Source organism: Phymastichus coffea, unplaced genomic scaffold (genome assembly GCF_024137745.1).
Source record: "Phymastichus coffea isolate CEN01 unplaced genomic scaffold, Cenicafe_Pcof_1.1 PCOF00033, whole genome shotgun sequence".
NCBI classification, from domain to species: domain Eukaryota; kingdom Metazoa; phylum Arthropoda; class Insecta; order Hymenoptera; family Eulophidae; genus Phymastichus; species Phymastichus coffea.
Genome location: NW_026706844.1, coordinates 2,086,229 through 2,106,618, shown reverse-complemented (window position 1 = coordinate 2,106,618; position 20,390 = coordinate 2,086,229). Strand labels below are relative to the sequence as shown.

General features: G+C 37.3%; 1 protein-coding gene across 1 annotated transcript in view; it reads right to left on the bottom strand.

Annotated features, from left to right (window-relative positions):
- Nucleotides 1–20,390, bottom strand: part of LOC131663329 (uncharacterized) — a 247,439-nt gene that overhangs the window by 37,946 nt on the left and 189,103 nt on the right. The window contains exon 3 of the mRNA XM_058933688.1: nt 11,398–12,279. Coding sequence (XP_058789671.1) covers nt 11,398–12,279 — 882 coding nt within the window. The remainder of the gene's footprint in view (nt 1–11,397; nt 12,280–20,390) is intronic.

The following is a 20,390-nucleotide window of genomic DNA, read 5'->3' as shown; positions in this document are numbered from 1 at the left end:
GGGGTTGAAAACATATATTTTTTGGCATAATTTTATAATAAAAAAGTTTAAATCGACAAAAAAAAATTGGATAAAATGTTTAAACATCCACAATAACAAAATTTAGTTCATGTCGTTCGGTGTTTTAATAAATATTACCCCTAAGGGGGGTAAACCACCCCTAACACAAAATAACTGTAAATATGTAATTCAATACATAATATTTCGTAAAAAGTTTGTATATAAAGGTTTTCAAGGTCGCTGATTACAAATCTGTTATCAGATTTTGAAAATTTAAAATGGCGGACGGAAATATCGAAAAAAAAAATTTTACATAATAAAAAAATTTTAAACGACTAAAAAAATTGAAAAAAATTTGTAAACATCTATAATAAACAAATAAATTTTTTCGATTTTTTCATAGATACTACCCCTAACACAAAATAACTATATGTATACTTCAATCAATAATATTTTGTAGAAGGTTTGTATATAGGGGTTTTCGAGATCGCTCTTTACAAATCTGATATCAGATTTTGAAAATTTAAAATGGCGGAACCAACGTGGTGGACGAAAATGTCGAAAAAAAATTTTAACTTTCATAAAAACTTGTTTACAATGGTGTGATCTTTGTAGCCTGTACATGTGAACTAAAGAGCCTTAAACCCTATACCCCTAAACAACAAATAGGCTAGATGCCTGTGCTTTTTATCCAAACCATCTCAAATTCCTAAATTTGTAAACAAGAAAATTTTGCGTGTGAAAAAGTTTTATAATTTCCGTAGAAATTATTATCAGAATGTTATTGAAATTCCTTTATTGTAAATTTAACTTACAATGTATTTTTGTTTATAATATTAGAGTATAATAATAATAATCTACAATCTTTTATCTTTTGCCATAGTGCATTTTTTGTATTGAGCATAAATTTTACGAAGTTTTTACAATAATGTTAGTCCTCATAAAAGTGTTTAAAGCACAATGCCTTTTTGCACCAAGCACATCGTACAATAGCAACGTTTGTGCACCCTTCTATTTCACAATGTGTTGCACAAGACTTTCCAAAACTGAAATTTGTAGGATTATCAAAATTATCTAGTTTTTCATTAACGTAATCGCTTTTATACCAGGAATATGTAAACAAATCTATGTATCTCGGTGAAGACAGTTGGTTGTGAACCAATGATTGAAGTTTAATTATATTATTTCTCACATGTAAATTCATATCATGATCCATTAACATTACATTATCAGAAAATGTTCGGACAAAATTTTTCCAAATATGGAATCCATGTACATCAAGTGGTTGTATTTTTCCTGTGGTTCCAGTTGGAATTTTTTTTATGTTAATAATTTTATTTTGTGGCATCGTTTCTTCTATAACTTTGTCACAATGACCACTCCAAGAGTCAAGTAATAATATTAAGTGATGGCCTACACGGGGATAAAATATTTTTCCCAACTAGATTTTGAAGTGATCTGCAATTAAACAACTTACTAATTAACTGATCAACGATAATACAATGTAAAAATTGTTATTAGTTCTCTTACTTGTTGTTAATTTTCCAGATTTCGATGCTTCCACGTACACGTTTTCTGGTCTAAATATGTTTTGTTCTACAATAGGACCAAACTAACCACTTGGTTCCTTTAAAACTAGAAATAGCGGTGACAACAATCGTCCAGTAGCTGATATTAGTGGATGTATAGTATAACTATGCGTTGTTGCTGAAATTGACTGTACCAGACATTGCACTTGCTTTTCTCCTTCCACTGCTAATGTTCTTCCAGAATCCATTTCTAGCTAAAATTCGCTTCGATCTGAATTATACTAATTTTCGAGTCCAATCTTTGGTATACACGATTTAACATCATCGATAAATGCTTCAGCTTCAGCCGTAAGTTCTGTACTACTTTCTAACATTTTTCTTGTTAGGAACTTATTTATTTTCCTAGAAACTATTCTGTGTGCTTTTGAACCAACAATTGAACCACTGTCGAGAGCTGCTTTAAAATTATCCTGCGTATACTGACAAATTTGTGCTACTTTTTCTCTATACGTGCCACCTTTATTAATTGAATGAGCCCAACGACGTAGTTGACTAATAGATGATACTTTTTTGAATCTGTTTTACACTGTTTTGAGACTTAAATTTTGCTTCGTTTTACTACTTCTCCAAAAATCTACAGCTCTTTTTTTGTATTCAAAATCTAGTTCTTCATTATCTGCTGTACATTGATTTGTTGGTGTTATTATCCGGATCAGGAAAATGATGTTGCACTTCATCTTCAATTATTTCCGCATTATGGTTTTTATACTCTTCTTGAAAGTCCAACGAGTCATCAGTAATCATTTCTACATTATTGAAATCATGTGTTGCATCTAATAAAATTTCTTTTATTTTTTCGGCCAACTCTGTTTCATGATAAATCGTGACACTATCTGGTATGTTTAACGCTTGAAATTATGCTAATAATAAGTTTAGAACGTTTAACGGATTAATTTTCATTTTTCAATCTAAAATAAAAACAAGCTGTCAGATTTATACAAGCTGTGTTTTTGCATGTAAAGTACGACTGCTACATTTCTACCAGAATAAAACGAGTAAATGTAAATTGAATGAAATCATTAATTTATGCATTAGAGAAGAATTCTCGTTCCACTTTGTGATGTTCGGGAAACTCTATTTTTGGTTCACTTTATAGGCGCCGAAAATGGTAGTTTTTATTCACATGTTATAAAAAAACTCTTTGAGTTTGTTAAAAAACTTTATTATATATATGTACCATAGTTACATACATGTTGAAAATATCTTTTTGCCCTGCCACCATCGAAAGTATGCTGTTATATGCATGTAAATCGGGCGGAAAATAAACTTACGGGCGAAAAAGTGCAGAAAAGGATAAAATTTCCGTCGTAGGGCTTACATTAAATCCTAGGGTTCTTTAGCACAAAATAGTACTATAATTTCCACTCGCATTTACATGTATGTAATAACACACTTACGATGCAGATTAGACAAAAAATGTGGTGTGCATAATCGGTGGAAAGAAAACGATCATAATAAGTGATTGCCACCTTCACTTCGCTAGGGTGACAACTTTCACACTTGTCAATAATCGTCTTCTTTCCGCCCTTAATGCGTAACATACTAATGATGGTTTATGCCTAGTTGCAAGGGGAAAAAATCACGCGATTTTCGTGGATCTTTAGAGAAATTAAAACTGTCTTTTTGCTTACAGCAAATTGTTGGTTCCAAAGTAGATATATTGAAAAACTTTCATGAATTTTGGCATTGAAAAATATTATAAATTAAGTGAATTATAGCCATGTTAAGAAAATCTGTCTTTTTCAAAGTTGTTTTTCGGTGACCAAGATATCTTGAAAATCATAAAAGCAATCGTCTTAAAATGTTGCTTCCTTCTAGAAGAAACTTTATAATAGTAAAATTTTCAGCTTCATAAAAAAACTTCGTTAAAATTCAAAAAACGAGTTTTTAGAAAATTTCCGTATGAATACGTGTGTGCGTGCGTGTGTGTGTGTGTGTGTACGCATACCATTTTTGAACTGTCCATCGGATATCGATAAAATTTGGTATCCACTTTTGTTTTTCTATCTCGAATGCGTGAAAAGAAACCATTTTGATTTTATCAATACGTTTTTGATTTATAGTGAATTTTCGATTTTTGAAAAACGATGTTTCCATTCTTCAGATGAAAAAAATTAAGATATTTAAATCATACAAATTGTTTTTGAAAGAATACAAAATACTTATGTTTTCACTAAAAGAAAATTTACTTACAATTAGCTATAACCATAACTTTGTTATTCACAAAAAGGGTTTTTTTTAAAACGTTATATCTTTTAAATAAAATCCGACTAGGCCCAAAAATTTTCTAAAAATACATGATTCGACTTACAAACACATTCAAACTTACTTCTATGAAGTTTTAACTGAAAATTTTACTATTATAAAGCTTTCTCTGGGAGGAAGCAAAATGAAAAATTGAGTCTTTGAAAAACCACGTTATTTCATAAAACGGCCACCATTTTCTTTAAAATAATTTTTCGAAAAACCCTTTTGAACCAACAATTTTCTGTAATAAAATACAGTTTTTAACTTCTTTTTAAAAAATTACCGAAAATAGTGTGTTTTCTCGCTTTGAAAACAGACATGGCACCTTCAGCTAACTCATATTAGTTCAAAATTTATTTCACACTTTAAATAATCATTTTTTAATTGGTTACACTTTTTGTTCTGGTGAAAATATAAGGCCTATTGTGTAGGAGTCGTGCCCAAAATGAATGATAAGTAACTATTACGATAGTATTCTTACACTCGAAATAGCTAAACAAAAGACTGTACTGGTCTAAACATTTTTATTTCTGAAGGAATTTTGAAAAAAAAAATTATAAATTTTTTTTCGTTACAATAAATTTTCGAAACAAGACGAAACAAAACAGTATCTTTTCTAAACGAGCCCCTTGAGCGGTATCGAGTTTAATTTGAAGAAGCAAAAATACAAAAGTTTAATTATTCATTTTATATGAAACGTAACAATTACTGAAAAGATGTTCAAAAAGTGAATAAAATACTTACGTATTTTAAAAATAATCACTTTTAAACTAATTATTTTTTACTTTTAAATTTTATAGAAACTTTTATTCACTTTGAAATTGAATAATGTAAATCTATATAAAATCACTAAAGAAAATTTTCTACAACTGTATGATACCACTGACAAACAAAAAGACGTACTATTCGTACTTTCCGGCATCGAACTAGAATACCTACAAAACTCATTCACTGCCGAAAAAATAACACAGGCAGCTAAGGCAAACACTTGATGAAAATAATCTAAAAAAGAATATACTGATTCGCACATATTGTCAACAACTTTTGTTAGTGAAAGACGTTTATCTGTGGAATTATCATTGAATGTATGATAACATTCATTAAACTAATGAATGTATATACATTTCTGTTTCAATAACAACGTGTTCTTTAATTGCAAATGAAGTTTGAGTATTAATATTCTTTTATATATTTTTACCAATAACAAAAATTATCATAGTAATATAACAATAATAATAATAATAATAATAATAATAATAATAATAATAATAATAATAATAATAATAATAATAATAATAATAATAATAATAATAATAATAATAATAAGCATAATTGCAATAGCAATAATAACAATAATACTGATAATAGCAAACCTCAAGTGGTAACTCCTTCTCAGGGGGAATCCATCCCGGGTTCCGATCGAGTGAAAGCCCCAGTGGCCACGGGCAGCGGCACGGATCTTGAGGGTCACACTTTGTGCACGGGGATGAGGAGAACGACACGAACCTACTGAACTTACCAAGACGACACAGGACGGACAGTGTGTCAAGCGGCGGCAGCGGGGTGAGCACGTCTCTGCCGCTGACAGCCAAGAACCGACGACAGGACGAACACCCACAATAACAAACGATAGACAAGACGTGATGGAACTGCTGTGGCTCATACAAGAGACGGCGACGAAAATGGCCAAAGCAGCAAACGTACAAAAGAACATAAACATGACAGTGAAGATGGAAATTAAGAAAATTCTCGAGACTGTGGACATCGCGCTGCACAAGCGATCGGACACAGTTTCGGGAAGGCGTCCCCAAGACAACAACAATACAGGCACGACAGCGGAGAATAACGAAGAAACGCCACGGACGAAACGAAAACGTTCGCCAATCGGAACCACGCCGGAGTCCTCACAAAAGAGGTTACTGATGACGGAACCGACCAAGGATTGGTAGACGGTAACACGAAAAAGATCAGACAAGACAAAGAAGAAAACGGACGCAAAGAATCGGTCTGACAGAGGCGGACCGGCCTAACGGAAAAGGGGTCTAGCTGTCCTGATCAGGCCGGGCACGGACACGACGTACTCCGATATAGTACGGAAAATACGGACGACGATCGACCCGAAGGAGAGCCACGTGCAGGTGACAGCCCTGAGGAAGACGAAGAATGGCTTATGTCTTCTGAAGCTACAAGTAGACGCAGACAAGCTGGATGGACGTGAGATGTTTGGACGACAGATCCAAGACGTGATCGGGGAAGCGGGCAATGTCAGGGCCATGACCTCCAAGGTCCAATAGGAGATCATGGATCTGGACTGCGTTGCGACTCCGAAAGACGTGACGGACGCGCTCAGACGAGAGATGGGACGAGACACGGACTAAGTCCACATTTTCGGTCCAAACCGCGCTGAGCAGTATATGGCGGTCTGCGAATTGCAATCGCGGGAAGTCGACGCATTGCTTCGGCGTGGTTAGATCGGAATTGGCTGGGTGCATTGCTGCGTTCGGAAACGACTGACGGTGATAAAATGTTACAGATGCCTGGGCTTCGGCCATGTTAAAGCCGAATGCACAGGTAAGGACAGGACGAAATGCTGCCACAAGTGTTGCATCTAAAAAACAGACGGATAACGTACGAGACGATCGAAGATCGACGGGACCGAGATCGGGAAAACGACGACTGTTAATGGCGACACCTCACTCGATCCTTCTATACGGCGCGGAAATATGGGTAGACTCCCTGAAGACAAAGAAATACTGTAAGTCGATGATGATGGTACAGAGACAGGGCGATACTGCGAATCGCTTGCTCCTACCGAACAGTCTCTGTGCAGGCTGTTTTGGCGGTGGCTGGCATAATACTCGTGGATCTTCTGGCCTTTGAACGCAAAAGGATCTATGGAAGTAGCGGGGACATAGGACGAAAGAACGCGACAATCGCTGAGCGCGATAGAACAATTGACATTTGGTAAGGCCGATGGACAGAGGAACGAGATGGTAACTGGACGAGACGATTGATACAGAACTTGAGGCTCGGAAGGAAATTTGGTGATGTAAATTTCTATGTCACCCAGCTCTTGACGGGCCACGGGTACTTCCGACAGTACCTTTACAATATGAATAGACTAAGAACACCCGACTGTAAGTACTATGGACACGAATGAGACGACGCGGAACGCACGTACGAGGTGTGATCAAAAAGTAAGGTGAATTTTGAAATTTAGCGGGCTACGTCCGTTCGATCTTCGACTTTTTTATTTGGTTATGTCGGTACACTCGTCTAGAACATACGTTCCAAATTTCAGCTTTGTAGTATGTTTGGTTTGTTTGTGAGAGGCATCAAGGTTAGAAGTGTTTTGCGTGCTCCACGATTTGCTGCTGTCTAAAAACATGGATCAAAGAGTTTGCATTAAATTTTGTGTGAAAAATGGAATCAAATGTTCCAAAACACTTGAAATGCTGAAAGTGGCATACGGTGAGTCTACTTTAAGCCAAAAAAATGTTTACAAGTGGTATAAACTCTTCCAAGAAGGCCGAGAAGATACCGACGACGAACCTCGTTCTGGACGCCCCAGCACATCAACAACTGATGAGAATGTTGAAGAAGTGAAGAAAATAGTGTTGGGAAATCGTCGAATTACCATTAGAGAAATTGCTGATGATATTGGCATCTCATTTGGTTCGTGCCAATCAATTTTGACGAGTGTTTTAGACATGAGACGTGTGTCAGCGAAGTTTGTTCCGAAATTGCTCAATTTCGACCAAAAGAAACGTCGCATGAGCATCGCCCAAGAGCTACTGAATGACGTCAACGATGATCCAGATTTACTCAACAGGTTTATAACAGATGACGGAACATGGGTATACGGTTATGACATCGAGACTAAGACTCAATCGTCCCAGTGGAGGCATTCTGGATCACCAAGACCAAAAAAGCACGCCAAGTTCGATCAAATGTAAAGGTTTTGCTTACAGTTTTCTTTGACTGCAGGGGCGTGGTGCATCATGAGTTCTTGCCACAGAGTAGAACAGTAAATAAGGAATATTACCTGCAAGTTATGCGCAATTTGCGCGAAGCAATCCGCCAGAAACGTCCGAATTTGTGAAAAATAAAAATTGGCTTTTGCACCATGATAACGCCCCTGCTCACACATCGTTGCTTGTGCGCGAATTTTTGGCTAAAACCAACACAATAACGATGCCACAGGCACCGTATTCCCCAGATCTGGCCCCCTGTGACTTCTTCTTGTTCCCAAAACTGAAGAGGCCCATGAAAGGACGGCGTTTTGCCACGATTGAGGAGATAAAGACGGCATCGAAGGATAAACTAAACAAGATCACAAAAAATGATTTTTTGAAATGCTTTGAGGATTGGAAAAAGCGTTGGCATAAGTGCATTATATCCGAGGGGGATTACTTTGAAGGAGATAAAATAAAAATTGATGAATAAATAAATATTTTTTGAGAAAAATAAAAATTCACCTTACTTTTTGATCACACCTCGTATTATCATACGTCTTATTGTAATATCTACGTCTACACGTGATATCAATGATTAATTAGACATGTCCAAAGAATACTAGATTATCCTCGTAATGAAATAGTTAATATTCTGTTGGTGCTTGGTAAATGTCATCGTAAATATCGCGCAACAGCGAGGTTGTATCGAGAATGGTTGTCGAATAGATAAAAAGCATCGACGTGGACTACGGCGAAAACGACGCCGTATTAATGTATCTGAAAGAGATGTATTAGTCTCAACTGTGTGAGCATTGATACACTTAAACCCGTATTAAACATTCCACGTAGCACAGTCTGAAGAATTTTGGCTATTCATCGATTCCATCCTTATTACATAACCTTAACTTAAAGCTTGATGGTTCGAAATATCTAAAGAAGACTTAACTTTTGCAATTGTGCCCAGGAAATATTAAATAGTAATCAACATTTTTTTCAATTACGTCATATTTTCTGATAAAGTAACGTTCCATAGTGACGGTCAATTTCATCGACACAACAGTTATTATTAGTCAGACATCGTAAAATTGATTCACAACATCGCTGAAGTCTTATAGTTTAGTGTGGAATTCTTAAATAATAGCTATCTAATTAGGTCTTACTATTTTGACGGAAATGTAAATTCGCAAAGATGTTTACATTTTTAAAGATAGAATATGTTATTTTTTAGAAGATATTGAATGTGGTACCAGTAAGATGGTGCACCACCCCACAGAAGTTTAAGAGTAAGAAGATTATTAAACCACAGATTTCTCCATAAATGGATAGAAATTGTAACAGACATATGGCCACAGGACAACAAAATTTTACAAAAAGCCAAGAATGATTTGTTTCTGCTCCAAAAGAAATTTGAAAACGAGAAAAAGATCGTGCTTTGCTTATTGTAACGATAGTCACTAGATAGTACACGTGCCGAATCATTTTAAACAAAAATTTTCTAATCCAATTTTGAGAACCAACCCGTTATCAAAAATTAATAATCAAACAATCATCTCAGGTTACACACGTATGTTTCATTAGTAGATATCCAACCTCATCAGATCTCAATTCAATGGAAAAAAAAAAACATCGGATCATTTTAAGTTTACGCGTTGCGTGGTTTGCTCTTGCTCGAGTAGTGATACCAAGAAATGATTGTGAATTTAGATGAAAATAAGATTAGTCATGCAAAATAATAGTCTGATCGTGAGTAGAATCTGCAGTGACTTTTGTGTCTAGTCTTGAGTGCTGGTGTTCGCCGTGCGCCATGATATATATTATAACGAGCCGCATTCTCGTTATGTCTCTCTCTCCCTGCAGCCAGTTTATTTATTAATCATATTTATACCATACCATGTATTATAATAATTTGTAATTTGTAGCGCAGTTGAAATGTCAGCGAACAAGGTAAGAGTCGAGCCCTACGATCTATACTATCGATAGTCCTTAGCGCGGATGTCGCGAAGAGACCGCGATCGCGAAGGGGAGAGAGAAGGAGAGCGCGTAATGAGTCAGTTGGCATACGAGTAGAGACAAGTGCGGACGCTAGCATAGTTTGACAGCAACATCTTTTCTTTTGCGTTACGAGGGACTACGAAGGAGTAAGCGAACACGCAGTGGCGATTGTACGAGTCCGAAGATCGCCAGCGATAAGCGAAGACACGTAGTTGACGCTGACAGGAATTCCGTCAACTATAAGGCGAGAACGCCCGCGTGAGTGTAGGTCAGGAGTGCGTGCGTTTCTGCCGTTCTGATAACCGACGACAACTACTGTAAGTACCTACTCGATTCTTCTCTCTCTCTCTTTGGCTCTCTCTCTCTCCTATTGCTTGCTAACCGCATTTGTTGCCCTGGCCTTTCGCCCGACCTACGCACCCTGTTATTTTGCTCGGCATTGCGTCTTGCCTCGAGCCGCTTTAAGCGAATCCGTTGTCCGATCATCCTCGGTCGCTGACAAGATCGGCGCGTTGCGTTTTGTCGTCGCCTTGTTCGCTGCCGCTCGCATTTCGTCAACACGCGCGCTTCCATGTACTCGCGAGTGCCTAAATACACGATTCATTTCTACTAAAATCCGCAGTGTCTTATTTCGATACACCTGCCTTATTGCATAACTACTTCGCAGCGAGACTCTTTAGGTTGTCTCTCGCCAAGTGACCTGTAGCTCACGACACTCTCCGCGGGCCGAATTTCTACGTAAGGAAGGAGGCAAGCTGATGCAGCTGGACCCAAGCACTGTTCGTGCTGGCGTACAGGGTCGCCTTGGATAGCGCACTTCGCTTTATTAAAATATTAATCCGCGAGAATTATTTATTTATATAGCTGATTTAGCCCGAAAAGAGCTCGAGCTAAAACCCTGTTATAATATATAGCCTTAATTTATATGTTTCTCATACATAGTATCAATTTGGAGGTAAGCGAATTTCTCTCACGGTCTAATCAAACGCTTACTCGAAGCTTTGGCAAGTGCTACGATTCAACATAAATCGTACTGATAATATGTCACCCGAAACCGAGTGTCGAATGGTCGTCTCGGTGATAGAAGTATAGCCTTACTACAATGTAAGAATACTGGTAAAATAACATGCTGATGCTAGTTGTACTATTCGGGAATCCATGACAGTGCAGAATGATAGTATTGATACTTATCAGATAGACATAGATAATATATGCTGCGTATATAAAAATTAGGATTCTATTTACATTGATTTTGACATCTACGTATATATGCATATAGAACTAAAAAAAATCACTATCGAACGGTATATGTCAGTTTGAAACAATTCAATGTAGATTGAATTATACATTGTATATTGAATTATTTTTTTTTTATTTAACGTCGCTCTATTTATACTCCATCAGTGTTAATCAGCGACGGAGGCTTGCAATGTGTTTGAGAACGAAGCACATGAAACTTTTTTCAGTGGTGCGTGTATCAATCAGCAGGGACTGGGAATCGAACCCGGGCCTACCGTGTGCGAGTCCGTCGCCCTACCGACCGAGCCATTGCAAGCCTGAGATATATTAAATTATATTCAATATATTATTATATATAATTAAACAAGGCTTACCTGTAAAACAAAAAGTTGCAAAGTTTAGTCCTTTTTTTATTGAGCGCTTCTCTGGTTCGAATGATTTGGAGTCCACATTCCCTGATCTCTTTGTTTATTTTAAGATCCAAGTTTTCGAAAATATTTTTATTCTTCAACAAAATCATCTCATTTCTCATTTCACGTAATCTAAGGGCTTCGCTCCAGCATTGTTTAATAACAAATAAATTCTCACGTTTGCAGAGATCTAGAATTCGACGTTTTAGTTCATTGTGCTTGAGATATCGATACATCTGGACTGACATGTCACTTCTTTCAGTATAGTTAGTTTGTTTGTTGTAATCACTTAGTCTTTCATACTGATCCATGTTATTATTTCTTAATGCGCCAACACTTAATGATTTCATTGGCACGTATTGTTCAACAAGTACAGGTGATTCAGAACTTTTATGATTTGGTATGATTGGAGCATCTACATTATTTGATGACGACGAACATTTATTACTATTTTTGCTCAGCAATTCCGTATTTTGAAATGAATTTTCATTATTAAAAAGTTGTATCATTCCTTCGTTGTTGTCTTCATAATTCTTCTTTAATGTAGTTCCGTTGATATTATTTTCTCGACTATCTTGACGGTTAGTCACGAAAAAAGTAGGACTGTCAGTTAATTCTAAATTTTGAAATCTAGAACTGCAATCATCTATTTTATTGATGAAACAAATGTTTGTACCTTCCAGACTTCGGCGAGAGTAACGAGCACTATATCGCGGATTTAGGTAGTTTTTTTCTGACCATGCTTTGGAAGAGGTCGATCTGGCAAAAGGCCATTTTTCATACTCTGCGTTGCTGTACATAATTTTTTCTATAGAAGGATTCGATGAAAATCGAATATGCTTTTGACTGAAATTTGAACAAATAATAGCTGAATAACAATGTAAGTTACAAATTCTATTCATATATTTAACAAAAGTAGATTGATAAATTATCCTCAAAATACTAGTTATGAACTACTTGGTTTCCTTCTTTATTAATAAAATAATAAGCTAAGGTAAAAAAAATAATGATTTCAAACTTTCCCGAAATAAAACCCTATAGAAATAGATTAATTATGATAAAACCGTCTTTTTGGATACAATATAAAAAAAAATGTTCAGCAAAGTCAACGTTTGTCATAATTTCAAATAATTGTGTGGAATAATGAAATCAAATTGATACTGATATATTATACAAATTAATCACGTTCTTAATAATCGGGATCAGTTCTCCGTTAATTAAAGTCATAACAAATATTCCTAAAAGTAACATGATACTTTCAAACAAAAGTTTCTGTTGCACAGGTACTACTTTTGTGATATACTCGAACTTCCATGATTCGAACACCTACGTCATAATTTGAAGGAAGGATCGTGGATTCGAACTGATAGGTGAGTAAGACTTGCCCCGCGAGTACAATCCTACTTATCTTTCTTAAAAAAACAAAGTTTGCATAAGTGAGGTTTCTATTGATTATAATGTGTCAGTTGAAGATAAAGATTTTGACATTAGATTAGCTTGCTGATAGGAAATAAGAATTGAACGCGAAAATTTCAAATAGTATTCTTTTCGATTTTATTGAATAATTTAATAATGAATCATTTTATTTATCCATCAATGAATTTAAATTATCAATTTTACAAAAAATTTAATATATTTAAAAAATACGTTTAGGTCAAAATTTTACTATCAAAAACAATGAAATAATGAAATACGTGTCTCCGGGTTTTATGTAAAAAAAAAAAAAATAGAATCACCATTTCGTAGATTTAAAGAAAAAAAAAGTTTTATTTGTTTATTTACTGTATAATAAGTCATAATAATTACATATAATTCTAAATTCATAAATTAAACTTTGTTTAAACAAACTGTAATTGTACTGTAATTTAATGTATAATGTAACGAGCGCATTTTAATAACCGTTTTGAAATACAAATGAGGCAAACAGCGAGATAGAAGAGAAAAAGAGAGAGAGAGCCACGAATATACAAGCGAGAAAGCTTGTCAACGAATAAAATAGGTGTAAGGGAGCGACCCGACATGAACCGGAAATAGAAGTTGACAACAGACAATGTGCGCACGTGTTTCATTAAATTCTTTTCTCATAATTTTTCTTTCATGTGCAATTCCATTTCCCTTTTTCCTTTATTCATCAATACGACATCGGTATCGTGAGATGCTCTGGAGAATGCAAGTGTTCTGCATCCGAAAAGTGAAAATAAACAATCAATAATCAATCAATAACAATAAGTAGCTCCTGATAACTACCTCCATGGTGGCCAGCAAATGTCTTCACCACGACTACTGATGAACACAGAGGTTGATCTCACAATTTCCTACTTGGCTCAAACATATTGTCTTTACCCGATTATTGGCATCAACGTAGATGTTTGCAATAGTACCTTGGAATGGCAATATAAGTCTTTCTTTGTTCTCACGGTCGCGATTAGGACCTAATCCCTCACTGGAGAAATGAGGTGCGCGCTAAAGCTTATTTTTGGGTCTCTCTCTCTCTCTCTCTCTCTCTCTCTCTCTCTCTCTCTCACTATTATAATCTTACGTTCAAGCAGAAAACTCGTGACATACCGTGTAATTATGTATTATAGAAAAATTCTCGTATACGTCTACTGCCTATGTGATATTTCCTTGAATAACTTTTTGACTCTTGCATTTCACAACCTCTACACTTAAACTATCCCCGTCCTAATTCAAATTCGCCGACTCTACTGATTGCTTTCTCCGTGATTTGACGCACATTTGTAAATGAGCGCGCAATATTTGACAGCTACTCAGAAAATTCATCTCCCCGTGGCAGATTGGTAAGGAGGCGAGTCTTGAACCGAAGAGTTAGATAGCGTACAAAATTTTCAAAATTTTCGACGGTTGGCGTCGTACAAAAAAATTGTTCAGACAACAGTTGTTTGGGACAATGGGGGCAACCTTTCTGTAAAATCCGATTTGACCTTGAGATTTATTTTCAAGGTCATTTGAAGGTCAAAGTCATTTTTTGAATAAGAACCCATATTTTTGATCCCGGATTCGGAAAGAGCGGAAAATTCTACGTTCAGATAACGTATTATGTATGGGGTGCGGTTAACCCCCCCCCTCCAGCCTAAGGTCATGTAGGGGTCAAATTTATGATTTTCTTCATCTATGCACAGGGATGATCGGACAAGAGTAAGGTTAATTGTAATAACCTAATAACTCGATAACCCAAATAACCCAATAATCCGATAACCCGAATAATTCTATAACACCAATATCCCAAAAAAATTGTAGGGTCAAACAACAGTGACCTTGAGCTTAAACTTCAGGTTGATTTCAAAGTCGACTTCATGTATTCAAAGCTTTCATGAGAAGTGTCATTTTCCATTTTGTGGGATAACATGTTATTTCCATTCTTTTTTCTGGTGTGATTCCGGACAAGCCTACAAAGTTTCAACTAAATTGTATAATAACACTTTTTTAGTATTGTTTATGACAATAGTGATTCACAAACAGTCCTTCTCAGGATAGTTCAAGTGTAAGGGTGAGGTATTGATTACCCAGCCAGTGAAGGCAAGGTATTGATTACCCAGCCAATGAAGGCAAGGTGAGAATGCTCAGCCGATCAAGACAAGAAGTTGACTACAGATAGAGTTATGGTCAAGATTGTAACACAAACATTTATCTCATAAGATGTTCAAAAATACCCCCGTTCAAATTTATGCAGTGGTGAATTCTACGTTCAAAATTTTCAACTGTGGACATCAAAACGTGACGCGGAATAGCTCTGCAAGCTTATATGATGCGTTGCATCATATCTTGCTGTGTTGTTGGTTGCTGTGCATAAACAACATTTTTCAAATAGCCTCATAAAAAGAAATCTGGACTTGTCAGATCTGGTGATCTTGGACACCACTCAGTAATGTCACTACCAATGCCTATCCATCGTCTTCGGTATCGTTGGTTCAAAAAGTGACGAACCATTAGTGAGCGATGACACGGTGCACCATCCTGTTGAAGCCATAATCGTCTTCTGGTTTCCAAGTCCACATCTTCCAATAATTCTGGTAATTCATTCTGCAGGAAATCAAGATATGCTGCGCCGTTGACATTCCCATCGAAAAAATAAGGTCCTATCAGATAACCATTTATTATACCGCACCAAACTACAAGGCTCCATCTATACTGATTATCAACATGACGTACCCAATGAGGGTTCTGGATAGACCAATAATGACTATTATGGCGATTGAGTTGCCCATTACCATGAAATGTAGCTTCGTCCGAAAACATGACGTATCTGAAAAATTCAGGATCTTCACGAATCCTTGCTTGTGCCCAATTGCAGAATTTGAGTCTGCGGAGGAGATCATCTGGCATCAAAGCTTGAGTCAAAGTTATGTGATACGGATGAAATCTGTACAGACGTAAAAATCTAGCGACTGTTGATCTTGGGATTCCAGTACGTCTCTGAATTTTACGCAACGAGATATGATGATCCAAATCAACCATTGCTAAAACGACGAGAATTCGTGGATCATCGTTGTTCGGCATCATAATGCTACGACGATTTCTGCGTATTCGGGGTCGACGTCTCTCTCTTTGCTCGATGATTCGGATTCTCACGTGGTTCGGGTAGTGAAGCCTCCTTGGGTAATTTTGGCGGTAATACCTTGCCGCAGCACGATATCGGCCTTGACATGCTCCGAGAGACAACAGAATATCAACAATTTCGTTTTGCGAATAATCCGGCATATTCCCTCCTTATAAGTCAACTAAGAAAATTACACTTGAACTATCCTGAGAAGGACTGTTCGTGAATCACTATTGTCATAAACAATACTAAAAAAGTGTTATTAAACAATTTAGTTGAAACTTTGTAGGCTTATCCGGAATCACACCAGAAAAAAGAATAGAAATGACATGTTATCCCACAAAATGAAAAATGACACTTCTTATGAAAGCTTTGAATACATGAAGTCAACTTTGAAATCAACCTGAAGTTTAAGCTCAAGGTCACTGTTGTTTGACCCTACAATTTTTTTGGGATATTGGTGTTATAGAATTATTCGGGTTATCGGATTATTAGGTTATTTGGGTTATCGAGTTATTAGGTTATTACAATTAACCTTACTCTTGCCCGATCATCCCTGTGCATAGATGAAGAAAATCATAAATTTGACCCATACATGACCTTAGGCGGGGGGGGGGGAGGTTAACCGCACCCCACATATAATACGTTATCTGAACGTAGAATTTTCCGCTCTTTCCGAATCCGGGATCAAAAATATGGGTTCTTATTCAAAAAATGACTTTGACCTTCAAATGACCTTGAAAATAAATCTCAAGGTCAAATCGGATTTTACAGAAAGGTTGCCCCCATTGTCCCAAACAACTGTTGTCTGAACAATTTTTTTGTACAACGCCAACCGTCGAAAATTTCGGGGTGGTTCCTTTAAAATAGGACACCCTGTATAACAAAACTAGTCTTTTTTTCTCTTTGCATGGTATTCTAGACATTGTGACTGATTGATCTACATGAATCTTTTATATATATATATATATTGTAACGGGGTGGTTATCTAGCAAAATAGAATTCTTCCTTCCCCCACGCCATCGGCTTTTACGCTGTTCTGGAGGGCTGGTCTTGCCTTTCTTTGGCCAATTTACGCAGTATTCGCTAAATACCCTCCAGACGCTCCTCCATCTTCTTATCAGAACTAGAGGTTTATGTAGCCGATACCGTTGGTTGCTCGGTAGGCCTCCTAGCAGGGTTGTCCACGCCCTATTCGTGCTGCGGATGTCCCTCCTTCTTCGCACGCGCCTTCCCTTCGCTAGCCACTGCAGCGGTTTGGGATTTACTACCAACCGTTCTTTTACTCGGCTGGTAGGCGTGCTGAGAGAAAATCGTCGAGTTGGGGTCTGCAAATACGCGTGGACGACGACCGTAAGACAAGGTGTTTTGTACCTCGTTCGCCCTCCTGTTAAATTCGCGTATTGACGTCAACTCGCTCCGACGCAGCTGAATCTGTATGTTTGGAAGGTGGTTTGCATATAACAGGTCTAATAACCTCTCCAAGGGCATTGGTGGATCCAGTCTATTGACAAGAGCCACCAGGTTGGATACGTAGTTTCGTACCAATTCGTCTTCGCCCTGGAATCGATTCTGAGATTCTTGAAACAGCCTTTGTTGCTGTTGCGTGCTTGTGACGAACCATTCTCGGGTGTCGGCGACGAATGCGGCATAACTGAACCACTGGTACTTATTGTTATCGTACCAGCTCCTCGCATTACCTTCGAGGATCTCTGATACGGAACAAAGTATCGTCCATTAGCCCTGCATCCACGCGCAGATCTTCCAACCTTGACAGAAACGTGTCCATGCTCTGTGCCCTACTGCCCGTAAACCTCAATTTCCATCCGCGGATGATTTTCCCAACATCTCCGGTTGTGGAGAGCCCTGAGGATGATTGAGGACCGGTGCCAGACGATCCGCTTCGACTCCTCTGTCGAACAGGTACGGATCTCCCGTATTCCTCCGGATCCTCTTCACCTCCTCTACTTTAGAGGGCTTCCGGTGGGGTGACGTCCCTTCTCCTGGGTCTTGGAGGAGCCGGTGTGCTTCCCGGAATCCCAGAATCGTAGTGACAGGTGAATGTATCCTGAAAGTCCCCATTTCATCTGGAACGCGGTTGAATCGAGTCACGCTGGGAAGAACGGGCTACATCAGCCATTTCATGCATTCCGTCCTCCAACTCTCAAATTCTTTGACGCATGTCCTGCGCCTCGCGCTCCGCAAACCTGATTACTTAAAACGACTTGGAATTACTTCGACCTACTAATTACACAGGCCTGCAAAATAGTGAGTCGTCACTGTTCTTTTACAACTTACGGTCATTTCCGAAGTAATTTTTGGCGTAGAATTAGAATCCGTCGTCAGAATTGCTTCATCACGTCAGGTTTTTGAGTAATCGTCCCCTAAAGGTCGAAAAAACACGTTTTTTGGCCATATTCAAGGCTTGATTACATCGTGAGTTTATATTCTTTTCAAAAATGGTTGACGGCATCTTAAAGAAGCACTCTTACCCTTCAAAACCCATTTTTCAAATTTAAGATATCATTTTTTTTCATCAAGATATCATCAATGGAAATTTGCCATTTTTGAGGTTTCACCATGAGCTTAAAAATTCGGCCAATTGTCCTGGAAGAATACGATATATTTCTTAGTATTTTTTGGATAATGATTCTAGAATACAAAAAATACTAAGAAATATATCGTATTCTTCCAGGACAATTGGCCGAATTTTTAAACTGATGGTGAAACCTCAAAAATGGCAAATTTCCATTGATGATATCTTGATGAAAAAAAATGATATCTTAAATTTGAAAAATGGGTTTTGAAGGGTAAGAGTGCTTCTTTAAGATGCCGTCAACCATTTTTGAAAAGAATATAAACTCACGATGTAATCAAGCCTTGAATATGGCCAAAAAACGTGTTTTTTCGACCTTTAGGGGACGATTACTCAAAAACCTGACGTGATGGAGAAATTCTGATGACGGATTCGAATTCTACGCCAAAAATTACTTCGGAAATGACCCTCAGTTGCAAAAGAACAAAACCTTGCAGGCCTGTGTTATTACCGCTTTCAGCCCTTTTTACAACAAATTTAACAATTTATAAGAAAAAAGTCAAAGTGATTCCGTTTTTTCCCCTGCAAAGAGCGTACCGCTCACGATCTATCGCTACCACCCGCTCAAACCTTCCTAAGTGCTCGCGCAATCGTCTCTCTCTCTCTCTCTCGTGCGTTGATTACCTTTGACGCACAATTCTATTCGCACGAAGCGGGTCTTAATACCAGTTGGGCGCCATGTAACCGGATGGTTATTCTACAAAAATGAGAAATTTATGAACGCACAAACTCCCATGATGCAGAACTAACAGCCGATCCGTTAAACACGTATAGTTATACGTGTATTCGCCTTTACGTTTGAAGATATCGTTTCAGTGTCTTCTTTCCAACCGACTTGAACTCACCTTAAGTCACTTGACTTGTGACACTCGATCTATCTTCAGTATGAATGACTTAATACCTAATCCGCCTAATCCCCTAGACGAAATCGGATTAAGACTTAAGCCTTTATAGATCTATTAAGCTAATAGGAAACGAAATGAAGTAAACGGCGAATAAAATTACCAAAGTTTAATCAATAAAAACTACAAGTCTTTTACGGGCCGAAAAACTAACGCATACGAATAGGATTCATAATTATTTATTATAATTCGGTGAGAGAGAGAGAGAGAGAGACAGAGAGAGAGAGAGAGAGAGAGAGAGAGAGAGAATTCCAAAATCTAACGCTCGGCGCGAATACAAAAAAATACGATCGCGATTGACAAAATACCTTTGAAAGTATTTTGTCGCGCAATAATAAAAGGAGGTGCACCTACCCTGTAGTGCAATTACGGTGATCAGTCGTAATTGTTGATGAGAATCAACAGTCGATGCTCCTCGAATATCAGCTGCGCTGCCTCTCTCAAAATTCTGCTACTGCTTGCTGCTGCTTTAAATGCTGGTGCTGTGATGATCCCTATTTGCACTCCCACATATTTTACAGTCCCAGGAAAACTTTCAACAAATAACGGCGAAACACAGTGGAAAATCTAATCACGGCAATACTATCGCGAAAGCAGCTGAGGCTCAACTGAAATTTTTTAAACTCTCGTACGCTCTCTCTCTTTCTCTCTTAGTCGTTCACTCTAACGTCGTGAGTATTACCGAATCGCGAACGGATCGATTAATCGAATCGACTACCGTTGCAATATATATCAATTTTATACACCATTTTTAATATGTTTAAGTAATAGAATAAATCTTACACACTATTTTCAATATAATTAAGTAATAGAACTACGACAATGAAATAGAAACCAACAGTTTAAATTTGTATTGAACATGCATCAAAAATTTTTTTGAGAATTAAATTCTTTATCCTTC